At 40.0% G+C, this 16,807-nt stretch overlaps 2 protein-coding genes across 2 annotated transcripts; both read right to left on the bottom strand.

Annotated features, from left to right (window-relative positions):
- Nucleotides 1-4,007: 4,007 nt before the first annotated feature.
- LOC118242691 (histone H2B 1/2-like) lies at nucleotides 4,008-6,700 on the bottom strand. Its single transcript, XM_081701697.1, has one exon. It carries the CDS (start codon nucleotides 6,683-6,685, stop codon nucleotides 6,311-6,313), a length of 375 nt encoding a protein of 124 aa, XP_081557823.1. The 5' UTR covers nucleotides 6,686-6,700; the 3' UTR covers nucleotides 4,008-6,310.
- A 462-nt stretch (nucleotides 6,701-7,162) lies between these two features.
- On the bottom strand, nucleotides 7,163-7,549 carry LOC113588367 (histone H4). The gene has a single exon (XM_035534812.2). The coding sequence runs from the start codon at nucleotides 7,509-7,511 to the stop codon at nucleotides 7,200-7,202; it is 312 nt and encodes a 103-aa protein (XP_035390705.1). The 5' UTR covers nucleotides 7,512-7,549; the 3' UTR covers nucleotides 7,163-7,199.
- Nucleotides 7,550-16,807: the final 9,258 nt, after the last annotated feature.

The following is a 16,807-nucleotide window of genomic DNA, read 5'->3' on the forward strand; positions in this document are numbered from 1 at the left end:
TTTTCTCATGACAAATCCGGGCCTAAATATACATGCTAAAACAATTTGTAAGTCGTCAAACAACGCGTTTCGCAAGAATGGGCTCTGTGGTTCACTTGCGTGCCAGAAAAGCCCGTGCAGCCCGATCTTGTTTTGCACAGCTGCCACAAAACGGTACTGCGCGACTGCCGCTCCAAATAAGACATGGTGTATTTCTAGGCATGTGGGGCGTGAAAATGTGAGAAATGAAGGCATACATCTAGCAAGTCCCAATGTGCGCGTTGAAGGAGAGCCTGAGCAAAAGCATGGAGGTGCTAAGAGTGCGGCAGTGGTGTGTGTACTAGTTGAAAAAGGCCTTATGTACGTGCGAGTAAAACACAGGTGCAGGAGAGAGTGGCTGAGAGTGTACTTCCCGCAGCCAAGTGTCTTAGTCAAAGTAAAGCCACCAAAACCTGGCGCTCCTTGTCAGGTAGCTGGCCTCTAATTGGGCTGGAATCACGTGCTCCCCATTAGGGGAGGCAACCACGTTGAGAACTCACGTCATTGCTGGGAGCCCAAGTTCTAACACTAAAGTAAATTACCCTGACCTCATCAGAACCCTCATTTGAATAACCCCAAACTCACCTTAAGAGATGTTTAGCATTAGCCCACTCCTTGTACTGCATACAGATCACAGCTATTCTTTACAGGCAATTCCTACAAGTTTCATAGCAGTTGATTCATTCCATTCTGAATGGTCTAGGGCTACGTGACCCCTTTGCCCCACAGGTCATTCGCAAGATGCATCTATAATGTCCCATGCAAGAGACAGAGAAGTCTTGGAAGACCTAGCATGTGAATGCGCACATATATATGCATGTGTGAGACAGACAGAGAGAGAGAAGTTGGAGTTGTGCAAGATATGTGTATTCTGGGAGTGGGATTACTGAGCCACAGGACTGTGACTCATAGAATCACATCATATTTAAAAAAATAAATAAATAAACTAATTACAATAATTTTGTAGATCTGACCCACTAAACAAACCTTATGCATGTTCTTTTGAACATTTTCTGGATCATGTCATCAATAAGGTGTTGACCTAAAATGAAAAATCACAAGGCAAGTTTATCTATTGGCATTCAAAGTGCACAAAGCAATACAGAAGGTAAGGGTTAAACTCATGACAGGGCATCACAAAAACTAACTTTGTCTCTTCTTGTCATTAGGGTTCTGAAGAAGTTAAGGATCGCATCCCATCATATATTGCACTAAAGAAGAAAGTTAATCCTGCTCAGCAGATGACTAGGCTTCTTCTACTACAAACAAGGCAAAATAAGTGAAAATAATATTAAAAGCTACTAATGAAATGTAACAACAAGAAATAATGCCATAATGTGAGCAATGAAGATTACAACAATAGTTGCCAAGGTGACTTGACATGCTTGTAGGCTACATCAGAACCAAACATACATACATAAATACATACATATATACACACACACACACACACAAATATATATAACACAAGTGTCTTTGTGTAGTCATATAAAGTGATCAAATACATTAAAAAAAAAAAATGCAACTAAATGATGCCCAGTAAAACACTCCAATACTGATTGGGATGCTCTGCTAGATGGAGCTTTGCTCCCATCTTGTGGCCAAACTATAAAACCAGCCACAAAATGAGTTGACTTATTTCTGTGTTCAAGAGACCTGAAGGGACAGTTGCATTTGGAACCAAGAACTGTTAACCATTTATTATTAGATTTGTGGAACAGCTTAAAGCTTGTGCACCGTGTCATAATGATAGTCCTGTTTTCAACAGTGGTTGCCATGGTGATTTGAAGGCTTGTTCAAAAGTGATAGCTTAGAACCATGTGTCAGTAATATTAGACTATTTATTCAGGGGTTTGAAAAATTGTACATTCTTATTGTACTTGTTCTTCCAGTGCTATTGTTATTCGTCGTATTTATTGTTACGACCCTGTCTAGGCGATGAGGTCGCAACAGAATTTTGAAAAGACTGGTAGCAGGATGGTAGGTGGAATAATTAGTCACAAGACTAAACTGGTAGATGAGGTGAAATGTGTATTTAAATGGTGAACAAAGACACACACATCTACCTACAAACACTGAATTACTTCAGGAGTTGCCAAAATAAACAAAACCCACACTACCAGAAGAAACACCACAACTAAATACACTTTACAGGACAAAAATAAAAATACAATCCTACACCAACTCCCTGATAATAAATAGACAATAACCCCAAACCCAAACCAACAGTACAGGTGAACTACACAGAAAACTTTTCAGAGTCAAAAGCATATTTGGCAAATTGGAGTCCATAGAAGAGAAGTGTTTTTCATAAAAGTGAAGTCAAAGGTAAGACAACATCTGAAAAGTTTTTACAAAAGCAACGATAGTAGCCAGCCATCCCCAAAAACCGACGTAGGTCCCGTTTTGTCCGAGGAACTGGAAAAGCTTTGATGGCTTCTACCTTAGCATCCAAGGGACGCACCTGTCCACGACCCACTGTTTTCCAAGGTAGCGAACCACGCTTGTCCTCAAATTCACACTTTTCCAAATTTAACACTAATGAAGCATCTCGCAACTTAGAGATTACGGTCTCCAGTGTCCTCAAATGCTGTTCCCATGTATCTGAATATACAACAAGGTCATCGAGATAAGCTTCACAATTCAATACACCTTTCATAAACGCAATCCAAAAGGCATAAATGTATTGCAGAAAGGTGTCCGGGGTAGCAAAAGTAGAGATCTCTGATGCATGATCAGTAAGAGGGACCTGCCAATAACCTTTAAGTAAATCTAATTTGCTGACAAACTTTGCAGAACCTACTGCAAAGCACTCCAGGAGTGTAACATTATTTCTCTCATCCCTTTGCAAGCTTTTCTTTCAGGAAATGCAAATGCTGAGCTACATCAAAACACACACACACACACACACACACACACACACACACAAATAGTCCATCGCATAATCAAGCAGAAGTCCGATTTGGCTAAGAATATATTGTGAGGGTAGAGAAGGAAATTATTAATAAAAAGATTTGAGCTGTCTTCTGAAAGAACAAAATAGAATTGCAGTTATACAGTGGCATGCAAAAGAAAAGTTTGGGCACCCCTAGTCAAAATATATGTTACTGTGAACAGTTAATGCGGATGATGTAACAACTCAAAAAGAGTTAGATGGGATGTGCGAACATTTTGACTTGTACAAACGTGCATCTGAGGCATCTTTGAATCATTCCAAGACTGAGGCGGTTTGGATTGGGGAACAAGGAGGAAGGAGTGCTCTATGTATCAGTATGCATGAGGAAATTAAAATCATTGGAATTTATATTGGTAACAGAAATTTAGTTGAGAGCAACTGGCAGAGGAAGCTACAGGAAATCAAAGAGGAATCAAAGAGAATTATACACTGGGGTGTGAGCTACAAATCGAAGATCAAACTAATTAAGACATTCATTTTATCAAAACTATTATTTCTGTCCATCGTTTTTCCTCCAGCGGAAAAAATAGTGACCGAACTGAATAAAATATGTATTAGAACAATGTGGGGTAATAACAGAGAAGCTACAAAAAGGGAATGTGTATATAAGAATAAAGAAAATGGAGGCTTAAATTAAAAATAAGTTTTTGTAGACATGTCAATACAAGCACTGGTAGGAAAGCTAAATGGATTGGTGAAATCTCAGACTGGGAAAAGAAGAAAGGAAAGAAAAGGAAGAATGTACCATACTATAAACTTTTGTGCTCAGATTTTGTGGATAAATGTAAAAGTTGGAAGATCGATTGGAGAACGCAATCGAATAAAACTATTTATAAAAGTATAGCAGATCATAAGTACAGAGGGCAGATACAGTCTGGGGATTGCGATGAAAGGGAGAATAAAAATCTGTTGAATTTGCTATCAGGAGAACATGTTTCAGAGAAAATAAAGGCTAGGATGTGGCTTGCTGAAGTGGCTAGGCTACCAACGATGTCTGTGGTTCAACGGAGTTGCTTTGTGAAGACGGCCGAATGTCCAATGCTTAATTGTAAAGAGAAAGAAACAATAGGGAAGAAACAATCTGTTAGTGGACTGCTATAGATCTAAAGAAATATGGGAACAGTTCAGGAGGTTTGATTTAAACATAGAATTTAATCACAAAAACATAATATATCGTGCTTATAATGTGAACATACATTGTAAAAAGATAATTTTGTTTTAGATAGGTATACGCACAATTGTGAAGCAAATTTGGTCTACAAGAGCTAAAATGACTATGGAAAATACTTTTTTTGTCTAGTGAAAAAGTAGTGAAACAATGTATAGTAAATTTTAAAAAAAAGAGACAAAAGGATGACATGGTGAAAAATGTGGGAAATGTAAAAAATGTTTGTACTACAGATTTGTGTGAAGTGTAAAAATTTTGGAGAGTTTCATGTAAGATGTTTATCTGTGACTTAGCCCATATGTAATCTTACTTCACTTTTCATATGAAAATTATGAGAACTGACAGATGAAAAATTATTATAAAGTATAGATTCTCTCTTATGAAATATTGCTTTATAATGCCATTCATATATAGTGTTTTCATTGCTTGTTTTTGTGATATGAAAACGTAATAGAATCATTTAAAAACACAAGTGTCTGTCAAATCAGCCCAGTTTTAGTCAAAGGAAGCCCCCAAACCTGGCACTCTCGCTCGGGCTGGTGCTCCTCGACACGTGGTCGTCCTCTTATTTGTCTGGCATCAGGTGCACCTCATCAGGGGAGGCGACCACGTGAGCACCGTCAGGTGTCCGAGCTCACATCACTGCTGGGGGTAATTATGTTCTAACACTAACGTGAATTGCCCTCATCAGAACCCTCATTTGAATAACCCCAAATTCACTCTAAACCTAATGGGCATTACCCTGATGTCATCAGACCCCTCATTTGAATAACCCCAAATTCACACCAACCCTAATGGGCATTACCCTGATGTCATCAGAACCCTTATTTGAGTAAGCCCAAGTTCACGCCTACCCTAAAGTGAATAACCATATCTTCATCAGAACCCTACATTGGATTACCCCAAGTTGTCTTTAACCATAATGGGAAATAACTTGACCTCTTCATAACCCTAAATTCTGCATTAGCCTAATCTCTTTCCTAGCTTTACCTTCTTGCAAAGCCCAATAACATTTCCAGTGCCACACTTCCATGGTATGGCACATGTGTAACCTACTTCCAAATAGGCCTTGTAGTGATATTCTATTTGGACAGTTTTCTCTTAACTTACTTCTTTAGTGCAATATATGATGGGATGCAATCCTTAACTGCATCAGACCCCTAATGACAAGCAGATACAAACCTTCTGTATTGCTTTGTGCACTTTGAATGGCAATAGATAAACTTGCCTTGTGATTTTTCCATTTTAGGTCAACACCTTATTTATGACATAATGCAGAAAATGTTCTAAAGAACATGCATAAGGTTTGTTTAGTGGGTCAGATCTACACAATTATTGTAATTCATTTTTTTTATTTTTCCATATGATGTGATTCTATAAGTCACAGTCCTGTGGGTCAGTAATCCCACTCCCAGAATACACATACCTTGCACAACTCCAGCTTCTCTCTCTCTCTCTGTGTGTCTCACACATGCACATATATGTGCGCATACACATGCTAGCTCTTCCAAGACTTCTCAGTCTGTTGCATGGGACATTATAGATGCACCTTGCGAATGACCCCTTGGGCAAAGGGGTCACGTAGGCCTAGACCATTAGCCCTTCTCAGCAGATGACTAGGCTTCATCTACTGCAAACAAGGCAAAACATGTGAAAAGAATATTAATAGCTACTAATGAAATGTAACAACAGGAAATGGCAATGTGGGCAATGAAGATTACAACAACAGTTGTCATAGTGACTTGACATACTTGTAGGTTACATCAGACCCAATAATATATATACACAAAGATACTTGTATCCTAAAGTGACAATACATATTAAAAAAAAAAAAAAAAAAAAAGTCTCATACAAGACTGCGACCCAGCTCTGGGGGGGGAGAAGCAGGTTTCCAAATCCCAATTTCAAGCACTTCCAAAGTTTCATTTAAATTACAAGATACATGCGGCTGAATAAAGCATACGAAAATAAATTAATAAAACGCGCGGGAAAGGGGAAGAGAAACGACGGCACAGCGAACAAGAACACCACAAGCGCTACTTCAGCTACAACTTATTTCCTTTTCTCGTTTTACGGTACATGCACTCACACGATGGAAAAAGTCTTTGGTGGAAACGTGGGTGGCTCTTAAAAGAGCCTTTGGGTTAGTCAAGTCGCACTATGACGCTTTACTTGGAGCTGGTGTACTTGGTGACGGCCTTTGTACCCTCAGATACGGCGTGTTTAGCCAGCTCACCGGGAAGCAGCAGGCGCACGGCCGTCTGGATCTCTCTGGAGGTGATGGTCGAACGCTTGTTGTAGTGAGCGAGACGAGAAGCCTCACCAGCGATGCGCTCGAAGATATCATTCACAAAGGAATTCATGATCCCCATAGCCTTAGAAGAGATACCGGTGTCGGGGTGGACCTGCTTCAAGACTTTGTACACGTAGATAGCATAACTCTCCTTCCTGGTCTTTCTGCGCTTCTTGCCTCCTTTACCAGTCGTCTTGGTCACGGCTTTCTTAGATCCCTTCTTTGGGGCGGACTTCGCTGGTTCGGGCATGACGTTCGTCGTTGAATAAACCACAACGGAATAAGAAACAGGGTGTGAACACCCAGTTTATTTAGACTCTGGTATTCTAATTAGAACATACCCTCGCCTCCGCGGTCATAACAAGCCATCATTGGCTAGAAAACAACCCCGCCTCTCACAGGAACCTCCTATCGTTGCTCCGCCAGTCCATAGCGTTTACCTCTTAATCCCACCCTGCCATGTCTAGCTTTAACTTTCCCGCCCCTTCTTAGGAAGGTGGCGCAGAAAGCCAAGCCAAATCTCCACAATGCTCATTCTTTGCTTCTTTTCTCTTACTTTGGGAAATGTTTTTAACATTACCGTGACTTATTTTGGGCTGCGATCTGCATGTATACAACATGCAGACGTTTAAAACCGTGTTACAGCCCTTATCAATATAGAACATTTGGGCGCGTTTAGGCGGCCATAGCCGCACGGAACAACTCTTTAACTGAATGTATGGGTGGCTCTTAAAAGAGCCGTTGGTTTCGTTTGAACTCAGTGTTTACCCTCCGAAGCCGTACAGAGTACGTCCCTGGCGTTTCAGAGCATAAACCACATCCATGGCGGTGACAGTCTTTCTCTTGGCATGCTCGGTGTAGGTAACCGCGTCCCTGATGACGTTCTCCAGAAACACTTTCAGCACGCCACGGGTCTCCTCGTAGATCAGACCGGAGATGCGCTTCACACCGCCACGACGAGCCAGACGGCGGATAGCTGGCTTAGTGATACCCTGGATGTTGTCGCGGAGTACCTTACGGTGACGCTTAGCGCCACCTTTTCCCAGGCCCTTACCACCCTTTCCTCTGCCAGACATCCCTTATAGACTTCTTGCACTACTCGAAGAAAAGTGAAATAATGACGCTTCCGCGCCCAGTGCGCCCATATTATTCTCGTCTAAAGGACCTGGTTGAAGACAAGGAGCACTCGAGGAGGCGGAGCTAAAGACCACGCTCCTCCAAACGCCTCCAGCACCACACTTAGCCAGACTGGAATAAAAACTCCATACTATTTCACAAAAAAGACAATTCATATATGTAAAATATAAGATAGCTTAGACAATAATAACGAACAACAACGTAAGGGAAGAAAAAGAACGATAAACAAACAAGCAAAGACAACAAAAGATTCAGTGCAGCATAAGCTGGCCTACTACTGTTACTACTGCTACTAATAAGAAGAAGAGTCAGAATGGAAGTAGGTCCTCAGCACGGGTGCTGAAAACCCCCAAGTTTAAAGACTATTGCTGGAAAATATAGGAATTAGATGCACACTCCTAACGCGTGTGTTCACTAGGCCTCTTAGGGTTCCCACCAATCCAAGAACAGCATGTAGTTCAGGTTAGAGAAACATGATGGGTTTCAAATTGCTAGGTTGGAAGATCTCAATTTCAAATTAATAACAGAAATGGACAGAGCATGACATTTTTAGGAAAACACACAAATAGATTGAGGCAGTGGGGTCAAGGCCCATATTTTAAAGCCACATAGTCCAGTTAAGAGATGTTTAGTGATTTGCCCACTCCTTGTGCTGTTTACAGAGGACAACTATTCTTTGCAAGCAACTCAAACTGCTTTGATAGCACGTCACTCATTCCATTCTTCATGGTCTAGGCCTACTTTTATAACTAGCCTCATATGACCTCTACAAACAGAAAACAGGTAAACTTTTTTTTTTATCACAATGCATACTCATCTGCTGTCTTCTCACTTTCATCTTCCTCTGCAACAGTGGCAGCTTAACTGCTTTTTTCACATACCATAACTCCATCCATGTACCCTCATCCATTGACGCCTTATGCTGCTGATAACCACTGTTGTACAACAAGGACCAATGAACATATTCCAATGCAATGGTACATCATACTGACCTTTCATGAGGACCTGGAAATGTGTCTCAAGAGAGTTCTAGATGTGTATGTTCAATTTCTACATGAAAACCCAGACAGAGAACGCTCCAAAGTAATGAACATGGGACACTTTTCAAGCATTAATAAAGGACATCACTACGCTTGTAAATCATAGGAAAACGCACTTGTATGCCCTAAAGGTTGAATACAGCCTTCAAAGGCCTTCAAAGACTGCAGTCTAAAAAAATGCTCAAAAAAATGTTGTAAAGAGTATGAATCATCTGCTGTATTGGGAATTTCATCATCACTGTCAAGCAGCTTTACTTAAAATGTAAAGCTTGAAACCGGTACTGGAGGGTGACCTGAACTCAGCACAAGGAAACAACCCTATTATCATGAATATTTTTGTTAACATTATTTCCACCACTATTATTATTATTATTATTATTATTATTAACAGTAGGAAGAGGAGGAGAAGGAGGAATAGAAGTACATTTCAAATAAAATAACAAGAAAAATAAATTAACTAAATGATTTCAAGTAAAACCCACCAATACTGTTTGGGATGTTGTGATAGATGGACCTTCGCTACCATCTTGTGGCCAAACTGTAAAACCAGCCACAACAAAATGAGAGTTGACTTATTTCTGTCTTCAAGAGGCATGAAGGGACAATTGCATTTGGAATCAAAGACTGTTAGCCATTTATTATTAAATTTGTGGAACATCTTAAAGCTTGTGTTGTAACGATAGTCGTGTTTTCAACAGTGGATGCCAAAGTGATTTGAAGGCATGTTCAAAAGTGATAGCTTAGAACCATGTGTCAGTAATATTTGTCAAACCCTGAATAAATAAATGATAAATTGTACTTGTTCTTCCAGTGCTATTGTTATTCTTTGTAGTTATTTCTTTCATCCCTTTTCTTTCAGGAAATGGAAATGCAGAGATAGACAAACACGCACACGCACACGCACCCACACATACCCACAGTAGAAAAAATAGACCATCGCATAATCAAGAAGAAGACAGATTTGGCTAAGAACATATTGTGAGGGTAAAGAAGGAAATTGTTAATAAAAAGATTTAAGCTGTCTTCTGAAAGAACAAAATAGAAGTGCAGTCATACAGTGGCATGCAAAGATTTGAGCACCCCTGGACAAAATATGTTACTGTGAACAGTTAATCAAGTTGAAGATGAAATTATCTCCAAAAGGCATCAAGTTAAAAGATGAAACACACTTTTCAACATTTTCAGCAAAAAAAAAAAAAAAAAAAAAAAGTACCTTGGAGATTTGACCACTCAAATAACTTTGACCACAGTCTCAGACCTTCATTAGCCTGTTAGGCTTATGGCTTGTTTACAAACATTGTTAGGAAAGGCCAATTGATGGGAAAGGCTATGATGCAAATTTCATAGCTTTATAAATACACAGACTCCTCTAACCTTGTCCCAGAAACCAGCAGCCATGGGTTCTTCTAAGCCGCTGCCTAGCAAAATGAAAATGAAAATACTTCAGGCCTATAAAACAGGAGAAAGCTATAGGAAGACAACAATGTGTTTTCAGTTTGCCATTTCCTCAGTTTGAAATGTAATTATAAAATGGTGCTTAACAGGAATAGTGGCAGTCAAGATAAGGGGTCTGGAAGGCCATAAAACATTTCAGAATCATTTCATGGGTAGCGGGAACAATGGATTCAATGAATTTCCAGCAAAATCTGGAAGCAAACATAACACCATTCTGTAAAAATGCTGAGGTTGAAAAGAGGACGGCTTCTACAAATGGATAATGATCCTAAACACACCTCAAAATCCACAATAAACTACCTCAAAAGGTGCAAGTTGAAGGTTTTACCATGGTCCTCAGAGTGCCCTGATCCAAACAGCATTGAAAATCTGTGGATAGACATCAAAAGAACAGTGCATGTAAGGCAGCCCAGGAATCTCACAAAACTAGAAGACTGTTGCAATGAAGAATGGATGAAAATCCCTTAAACAAGAATCAGAAGACTCTTGGCTGGCTAGAAAAAGTGTTTACAAAATGTGATGCTTGCCAAAACGGGTGCTACTAGGTACTAAGCATGTGGTGTGCCCGAAGTTTTGCTTTGGGCCCTTTTCCTTTTTTGTTATAGTGGAAAAGAGTATTTTCCACTAGGTGTCCTAGATATCTCCAAAGTGCCCCAAAACCTCTCAAAATGCATACAAAGTCATTAGTCACTATATATTGAATGTGCAATGTTTTTTTTCTAAAACATCACAACAATGATTAACAACTTACTAAAAGACAATATTAGCTTCATTATAGCTTCATTGCTATTAGGCTAAAGGGTTATATTGGTGAAAATACTGTAACACTGTAAATGCTGTAATACTGTAAAGAATTAATATTTTTTCATTTATACCTACAATTTGTAGCAGGATTCTGATTTTTTTACAGCTGGAAGCATCCAGTGGTTTGCTATGCAAATATCATAGCCAGTCTAGGCTAGAAGCCACTGAACCATCTCTCAGCTTCCAGCTCATAACTACACCCAAATAACTCCAGACAAACTTCATCTAAAATAAGCCTCTTCCTTTCCATGATGTCCAAAAGTATTGTCAATCAAATTATTTACTAAAAACAATCCATGACTGTGTCAGTTTCCCCAAACTGTCATATACATGCGTTACACTTTAGGACGCACTTTAAAAGCAATGCTTTGCTGAGCACATCGATGTACCTCACACAGTGGGGAAAATATAAAGCAAATGAGGACTCTACATTTTTGTCTAAGCATCCTGTTTGTTGAAACAGTTGCCAATCATGCCAATTGTGCCTGGAAACAGTTGTACGTAAATGGCTGAAAATCGGTACGCAGGTATTTATATTAGTTGTAAGAAGTTTTTGCGGGTAGATGGACTTTATTTTTAGAATATTCAATGCTATCAAGTGATGTATTTGAGTGTGACATCTCTGTCTTACCCGCAGAACAGCTAGAGGTTGTGCATGCAATAGGAGCTTTAATTTGTTGTAAAAAATGATGTTATGGTAGTTCAAGCTTGGTAGATACTAGTGCACAGTTATGAAATGTAACTTAATTAGAACTTTTAAATAACATGTATATGTTCAAGCAAAGAAACAGCGTTTGCATTTTTGTATGTCAGGGTACAGCCCCTCTCCCCAAATGTCTCTCTGTGTTTGCGCGTGTGCGTGTGTTCGTCTGTATGATCACTCCCTCTCTGTGTTTCACACCTGCTCATTATTGTGTGTCGTTAGTGTCTGTATGTCCTGTATGCCCTGTGTCTACGTATAGGTGTGTCAATGTTTGAACCAGATTAGTTCGCTAACCACGTTGTCGTCTTTGTGTCGAATAAAAATGTTTGTTGTGCTAGACACGGCTTGTCTCCGCATATCACAGAAATATCGACCATCGAAGGATGCCGGGAAAAACGAAGAAGAAGGGGAAGAAGGTTCCTCCCTAGCCCTTAAGGGGAATCCTTCCACATTCCTGGGCACTCTGAATACTGCAACGACAGGGAAGAGTGCTCCGCAGGAATTGGGGGAGCTCCACGGAGTCCTACAGGCCCCTAACGAACCATGAGAGCTGGTACTGAGGAGACCAGTCTCAGGGTCCGGACACCGCGGTGTCCTATTACCCTTATGAGGAGCGCGATCGGAGTGAGTGCCAAACAGACACCAACCTCCAATCGGAATACACTGATGTCAGCTTCCGATCGGTCTCGGAGGTCTACCAGCAGAAGAATCCGGCGATGGAGATGGAGGAGGCTCTTCATAGGGATTCTCCTTCGGAGATGGACACCGTGTCGATGGACTCTGAAAGCGAAGAGCCTGCAGCACCCAAGGTACCACCGGCTCCGCTCCGGTACAAGCAGGCGGCCCAAATGGGGCTTGCAGGGGGTATTGTCCCCAGAGGAGGACACTCCCTCAGTGAAGGATCGCAGCACCAGAGCTCAAGCGCCTAAGCCGCAGCCACGCAAAAGCAAGAAGGCGGAGTCATCGGTGCCTGCCCCTGAGACGGGCCAATCAGCTAAGGCATCTCTGGAGGCACGCGCACTGAAGCCAGAGCAGCCACCCCCATATAAGTCCTGTGTCTACGTATAGGTGTGTCGATGTTTGAACCAGGTTAGTTCGCTAACCCTGTTGTCGTCTGTGTCAAATAAAAACATTTGGTGTGTTAGACACGAGTCGTCCCAGCATCCTGCTTTGCCTCCACACGTCACAGTACATATATGTCCAACCCAATAGGACTGGCTTCTGTCAATACTGGATTGGCAGTTCGGTTACCCCTTAACAAATGGGTGGTTGCGCCCCTAGTTAGAAATGTTAAGCATAATGACATTTTGGCAATAATGACAAGTTACGCAGGGATGCAGAGTGATTGAAATAAAGACTTTCAATACATATTTATTAATGAATATACAAAAACCTAGAATATTTATTAAAATTTGTGGAGCAGCCTGCTGAGGTTAAGGGAGGGTGGTGTGTCTCAAATAGTCAAATAGTATTCACAAAACAGGCTGTATATAAATGTTTGTGAATTGTAATTGTACATATGTTTAATAATAGATATTTTCATACATTTATGAATAGGAAATGCGACAGAATAAAAAATAAGCATTAAAATTAATATCATATTAGTCTGAAATTTACATAAAATTTTCATGTTTACATTTACATTTACAGCATTTAGCAGATGCTCTTATCCAGAGCAACTTACAAAATTGCTTTGTCATTTACTCAAAGATACATCCTAGCGAGTAGAGTAGGTTAGAGTCCAATATACCAATGAGCTGTAGACTTACAGGGATCACTGCTGATGCCCAGAAGTACAAAATACATAAGGTCTATCTTAGACAATGATAAGTGCAATAAACAGTAAGTACTCAGAGTTTGTTAGACAACATCAGTGAAATAAACAATACCCTACAATAAGTACTATTTTCAGTTAGTCAATATAGGACTATCTATATATAACTATAACTATATCTATATATAACTAACTATATATTCATGTTGAGGATAATAGGCAAATGCAAGCTGAGAGCACATTATACCCATTTTTGAATATTAACACCTTAACACCTGATTAACACCGGATTGGAGAGGGAACCACCAATTTTACAGTACTACACCAATTGTAAACATTTACACCGATTTGAATCAACATTTTTTTTTATTTGAACTAGCTCTTAAAACAGTGTAAGCAATTATGGAAAGATATTCTAAGCCCTGTTTTCTGAATACTAACATGTAAAGAAGTCCTAGTAGTAATAATAATAGTAGTAGCCTACTACAACACTTTCTAATTCCCTTTATGCACACCGTTGTTTTTACCATATTGTCCATAACGTCTTACCAATTCTTAAAACCCCCGACTGCACTTACAACCTTGTAAAATGAAACTCAGAAGTATGTACCTATTTGATGTTCATTTATTTTATATCACTTCATGCTTCCATAAACTGCTTTGACTTAATTTATACTGCTTGATTTTATTTCGTTATTTCATCATAATTAATAATTTGATCAAATTAGGATTATTTAAATAATTAATTTAATTAATCATTAATTTAATCATTTATTTGTTGTCACGTTGCCCGAGTACCGCAGGACGTGGAACAGAATGCACAGACTCTATCGACATTGTGAAACATTTAATGACACAACATGTAACAGATAACGGTGACACTCACACAACATCAGTGAACAATGAACATACTCACACTTAACACTAACGATAAAGATTGCTACAAACATGGACGCTAACATATGTTCTGACTGACACATAGACAAAGACCAACGGTGAGGCACGCACTGACGTGGGTTTAAATAGACAGACACACACTAACACTTAACTCCGTACAGGTGCGTACTTTCACGGGGGTGTGGCTCCAAACACGCGTGAACCCCCCTGCATGCGGCAGGCCGTATCACGTGACTCATGGGGTGGGGAGTGTCCCGTGACATTTGTTTACTTCCCTATTTATGTTTAGCTGATCATACATAATGAAATTTACATGTTAAATTAGTCTCCAGTTTACACTGGATTGTCTATGGATTGTTTGACCTTGGACTGTTCATACAGTTTCAATTACCCTGGCCGGTACCCAGCCAGGACTCCCAGTAATTGTCACACCGTTCCTCTTCCACATTCAAAAGCATCAGTTCATTGACTATTGCACAGAAGTTCTTCATTTTCACATCTTCATTATCATTTTCTCTCACTTATTCCATCCTCAAAGGTGCCTGAGTCAAGTGCTTTGCATTGATGGTTCCGACAATCCTGCATGATTTGCCCTCTCAGCTATGCTACTAAAGCACTGGTTCTTTTGAGTGTCGACCAACTAACTCAACCCTTTCTCCTGGCTTCAAGAAAATGTCACAAATATAATATAACAAAGGGCTTGTAAAGTGTACATGGTACCAAAAATGGACATTACACATCATTGAGGAAAATTTATGAAATAATTTATAACATAGAAAAATCTGGAATGTGTCCCCTTTAGGAGAAAACTGAATGGCTACGTATTTTCCCAGCCATGAAAATACCAGTAAACTCCTGTAATATCTGTAATGTGGAGCGATCATGAGGCGGACACATGCTGAGAAGAGCCATATTTATCAAGGGCAAATACATAATCAGAGTCATAGTCATGGTCCAGGGTCAAGGAGCCAATACGAAGTGTTGGGGAATACATAATAAACTACATGAAACAAAACACAATGACAAAAATGGGATGCAGGCTATAACAAAAATACAAGCAACACGAACAGGCTACAATGCTCACTCGCAAAAAGGCCCTTTGCATGGGAAATAGTAAAATCCAGTCGTCCTTTAAGAATATGGACTTTTAATAAGTCTTACAGATCTACGTATTCTGGGCTGTGAACTCTGGGGTATTTTATGGTCTTTGTGTTTATGGTCTTTATGGCCATGTGTCCTTGCAGAAGTGATAAATCTTTCTTACAGAGTGGCTTTGAAGAACTGATAATAGGGTTGAGGTGCCATCCTGGCAGAGTCAAAAGAGTTAGTGATGTTGTGTAAAATACATTAGTAGTTAATGATGCTGTGTAAGATATATTAGCAGTTAATGATCTTCTGTAAGATACATTAGTGTTTAGTCATGCTTTGTGTCTGTCATGCCCTCACCAGCAAACCAATCCCAGCACTCCTCACCAGTGTCACGTACGCAGACCTGAACGTCCCCCGTTTCCCTAGCAACCGAGTCACTTCCGGGTTTTCGTCCGTCTCCATGGTTCCGTGTCTTCTCCCTTTTGTGTCCAGCTGTTCCGAATTTGTCCCTAATTGCATTCCTATGTAAACCCCATTCCTGCGTCTCTTGTTTGTTGGTCATTCATTGTCTCTACTAAGCTCATGGTTGTCTCAGATCACAGTTTGTTTGTTCTTGCTCCTTGCTTGTATGTAGTTTGTATATTCCTGTTGAATCTCGCATCTTGTTCCTTGCCTAACGTTCATGTTTTCTCCCCACACTTCCTGTTTAGTTACCCTCGCTGTCTATGTTGCTATCCTTGTTTAGTTCTCTGTTGTTCCCTCTTCTGTAATATTTTGTCTAACTTAGTCTCGCCCTTACCCTAGTAACCTGTTATTGTTCTGTTAGCCAGTTCCTCTTGTTTGTCTGTCTTTTTTTCTTTGTTCTATTCGGTATGGTTAGTCTGTGTCTGTCTGTTAAACACATTCTATCCCATCCGCCCCATATATTATGGTTTACCTAGTTAGTTCAGTTTTGCTTAACATCCAACGCGCCGCCACTTCGCAAGTGTGTTTTGTTCTCCACCCCTCCCGCGATACAGCCAACCTCACAACTATGCACCGTTTCAGATCACTTGACTATTATGTGGACCTGTTCCTCACTTCCATTTTTGTATGCATGTTCCATGTTTGCACTTGATTTGCAAAATCTTGTTTCTCCTTTGCATAAAGCTTCAGAGCCTTTCAGTTTCTCATGTACCAACCTGTTTGCCTGTTAATTTGAGTTTGTTTGCTTCACCCTTATGTATTTTGCTTGTTTATACAGTTTTACAGTACTACTCTGGTTTTCCTTTTGTCGTTTGTATTTCTGTCTATACTTCAATTAAACCTGAGTACTATTTATCTGCATTTGACTCTCCTCTCTGCTCTACATGACAGAAGACTTGACCACTCTCAAGGTAAACATTAACCCCAAGGGGGAGGTTTGTTGCACAGCCAGCAGTGCAGCAACTATCAATGCTCCTCAAAATACACAAACAAATTTACAGAGAGAAC

The sequence above is a fragment of the Electrophorus electricus genome, chromosome 18, assembly GCF_041902795.1.
Source record: "Electrophorus electricus isolate QZ-2024a chromosome 18, ASM4190279v1, whole genome shotgun sequence".
NCBI classification, from domain to species: Eukaryota; Metazoa; Chordata; class Actinopteri; order Gymnotiformes; family Gymnotidae; genus Electrophorus; species Electrophorus electricus.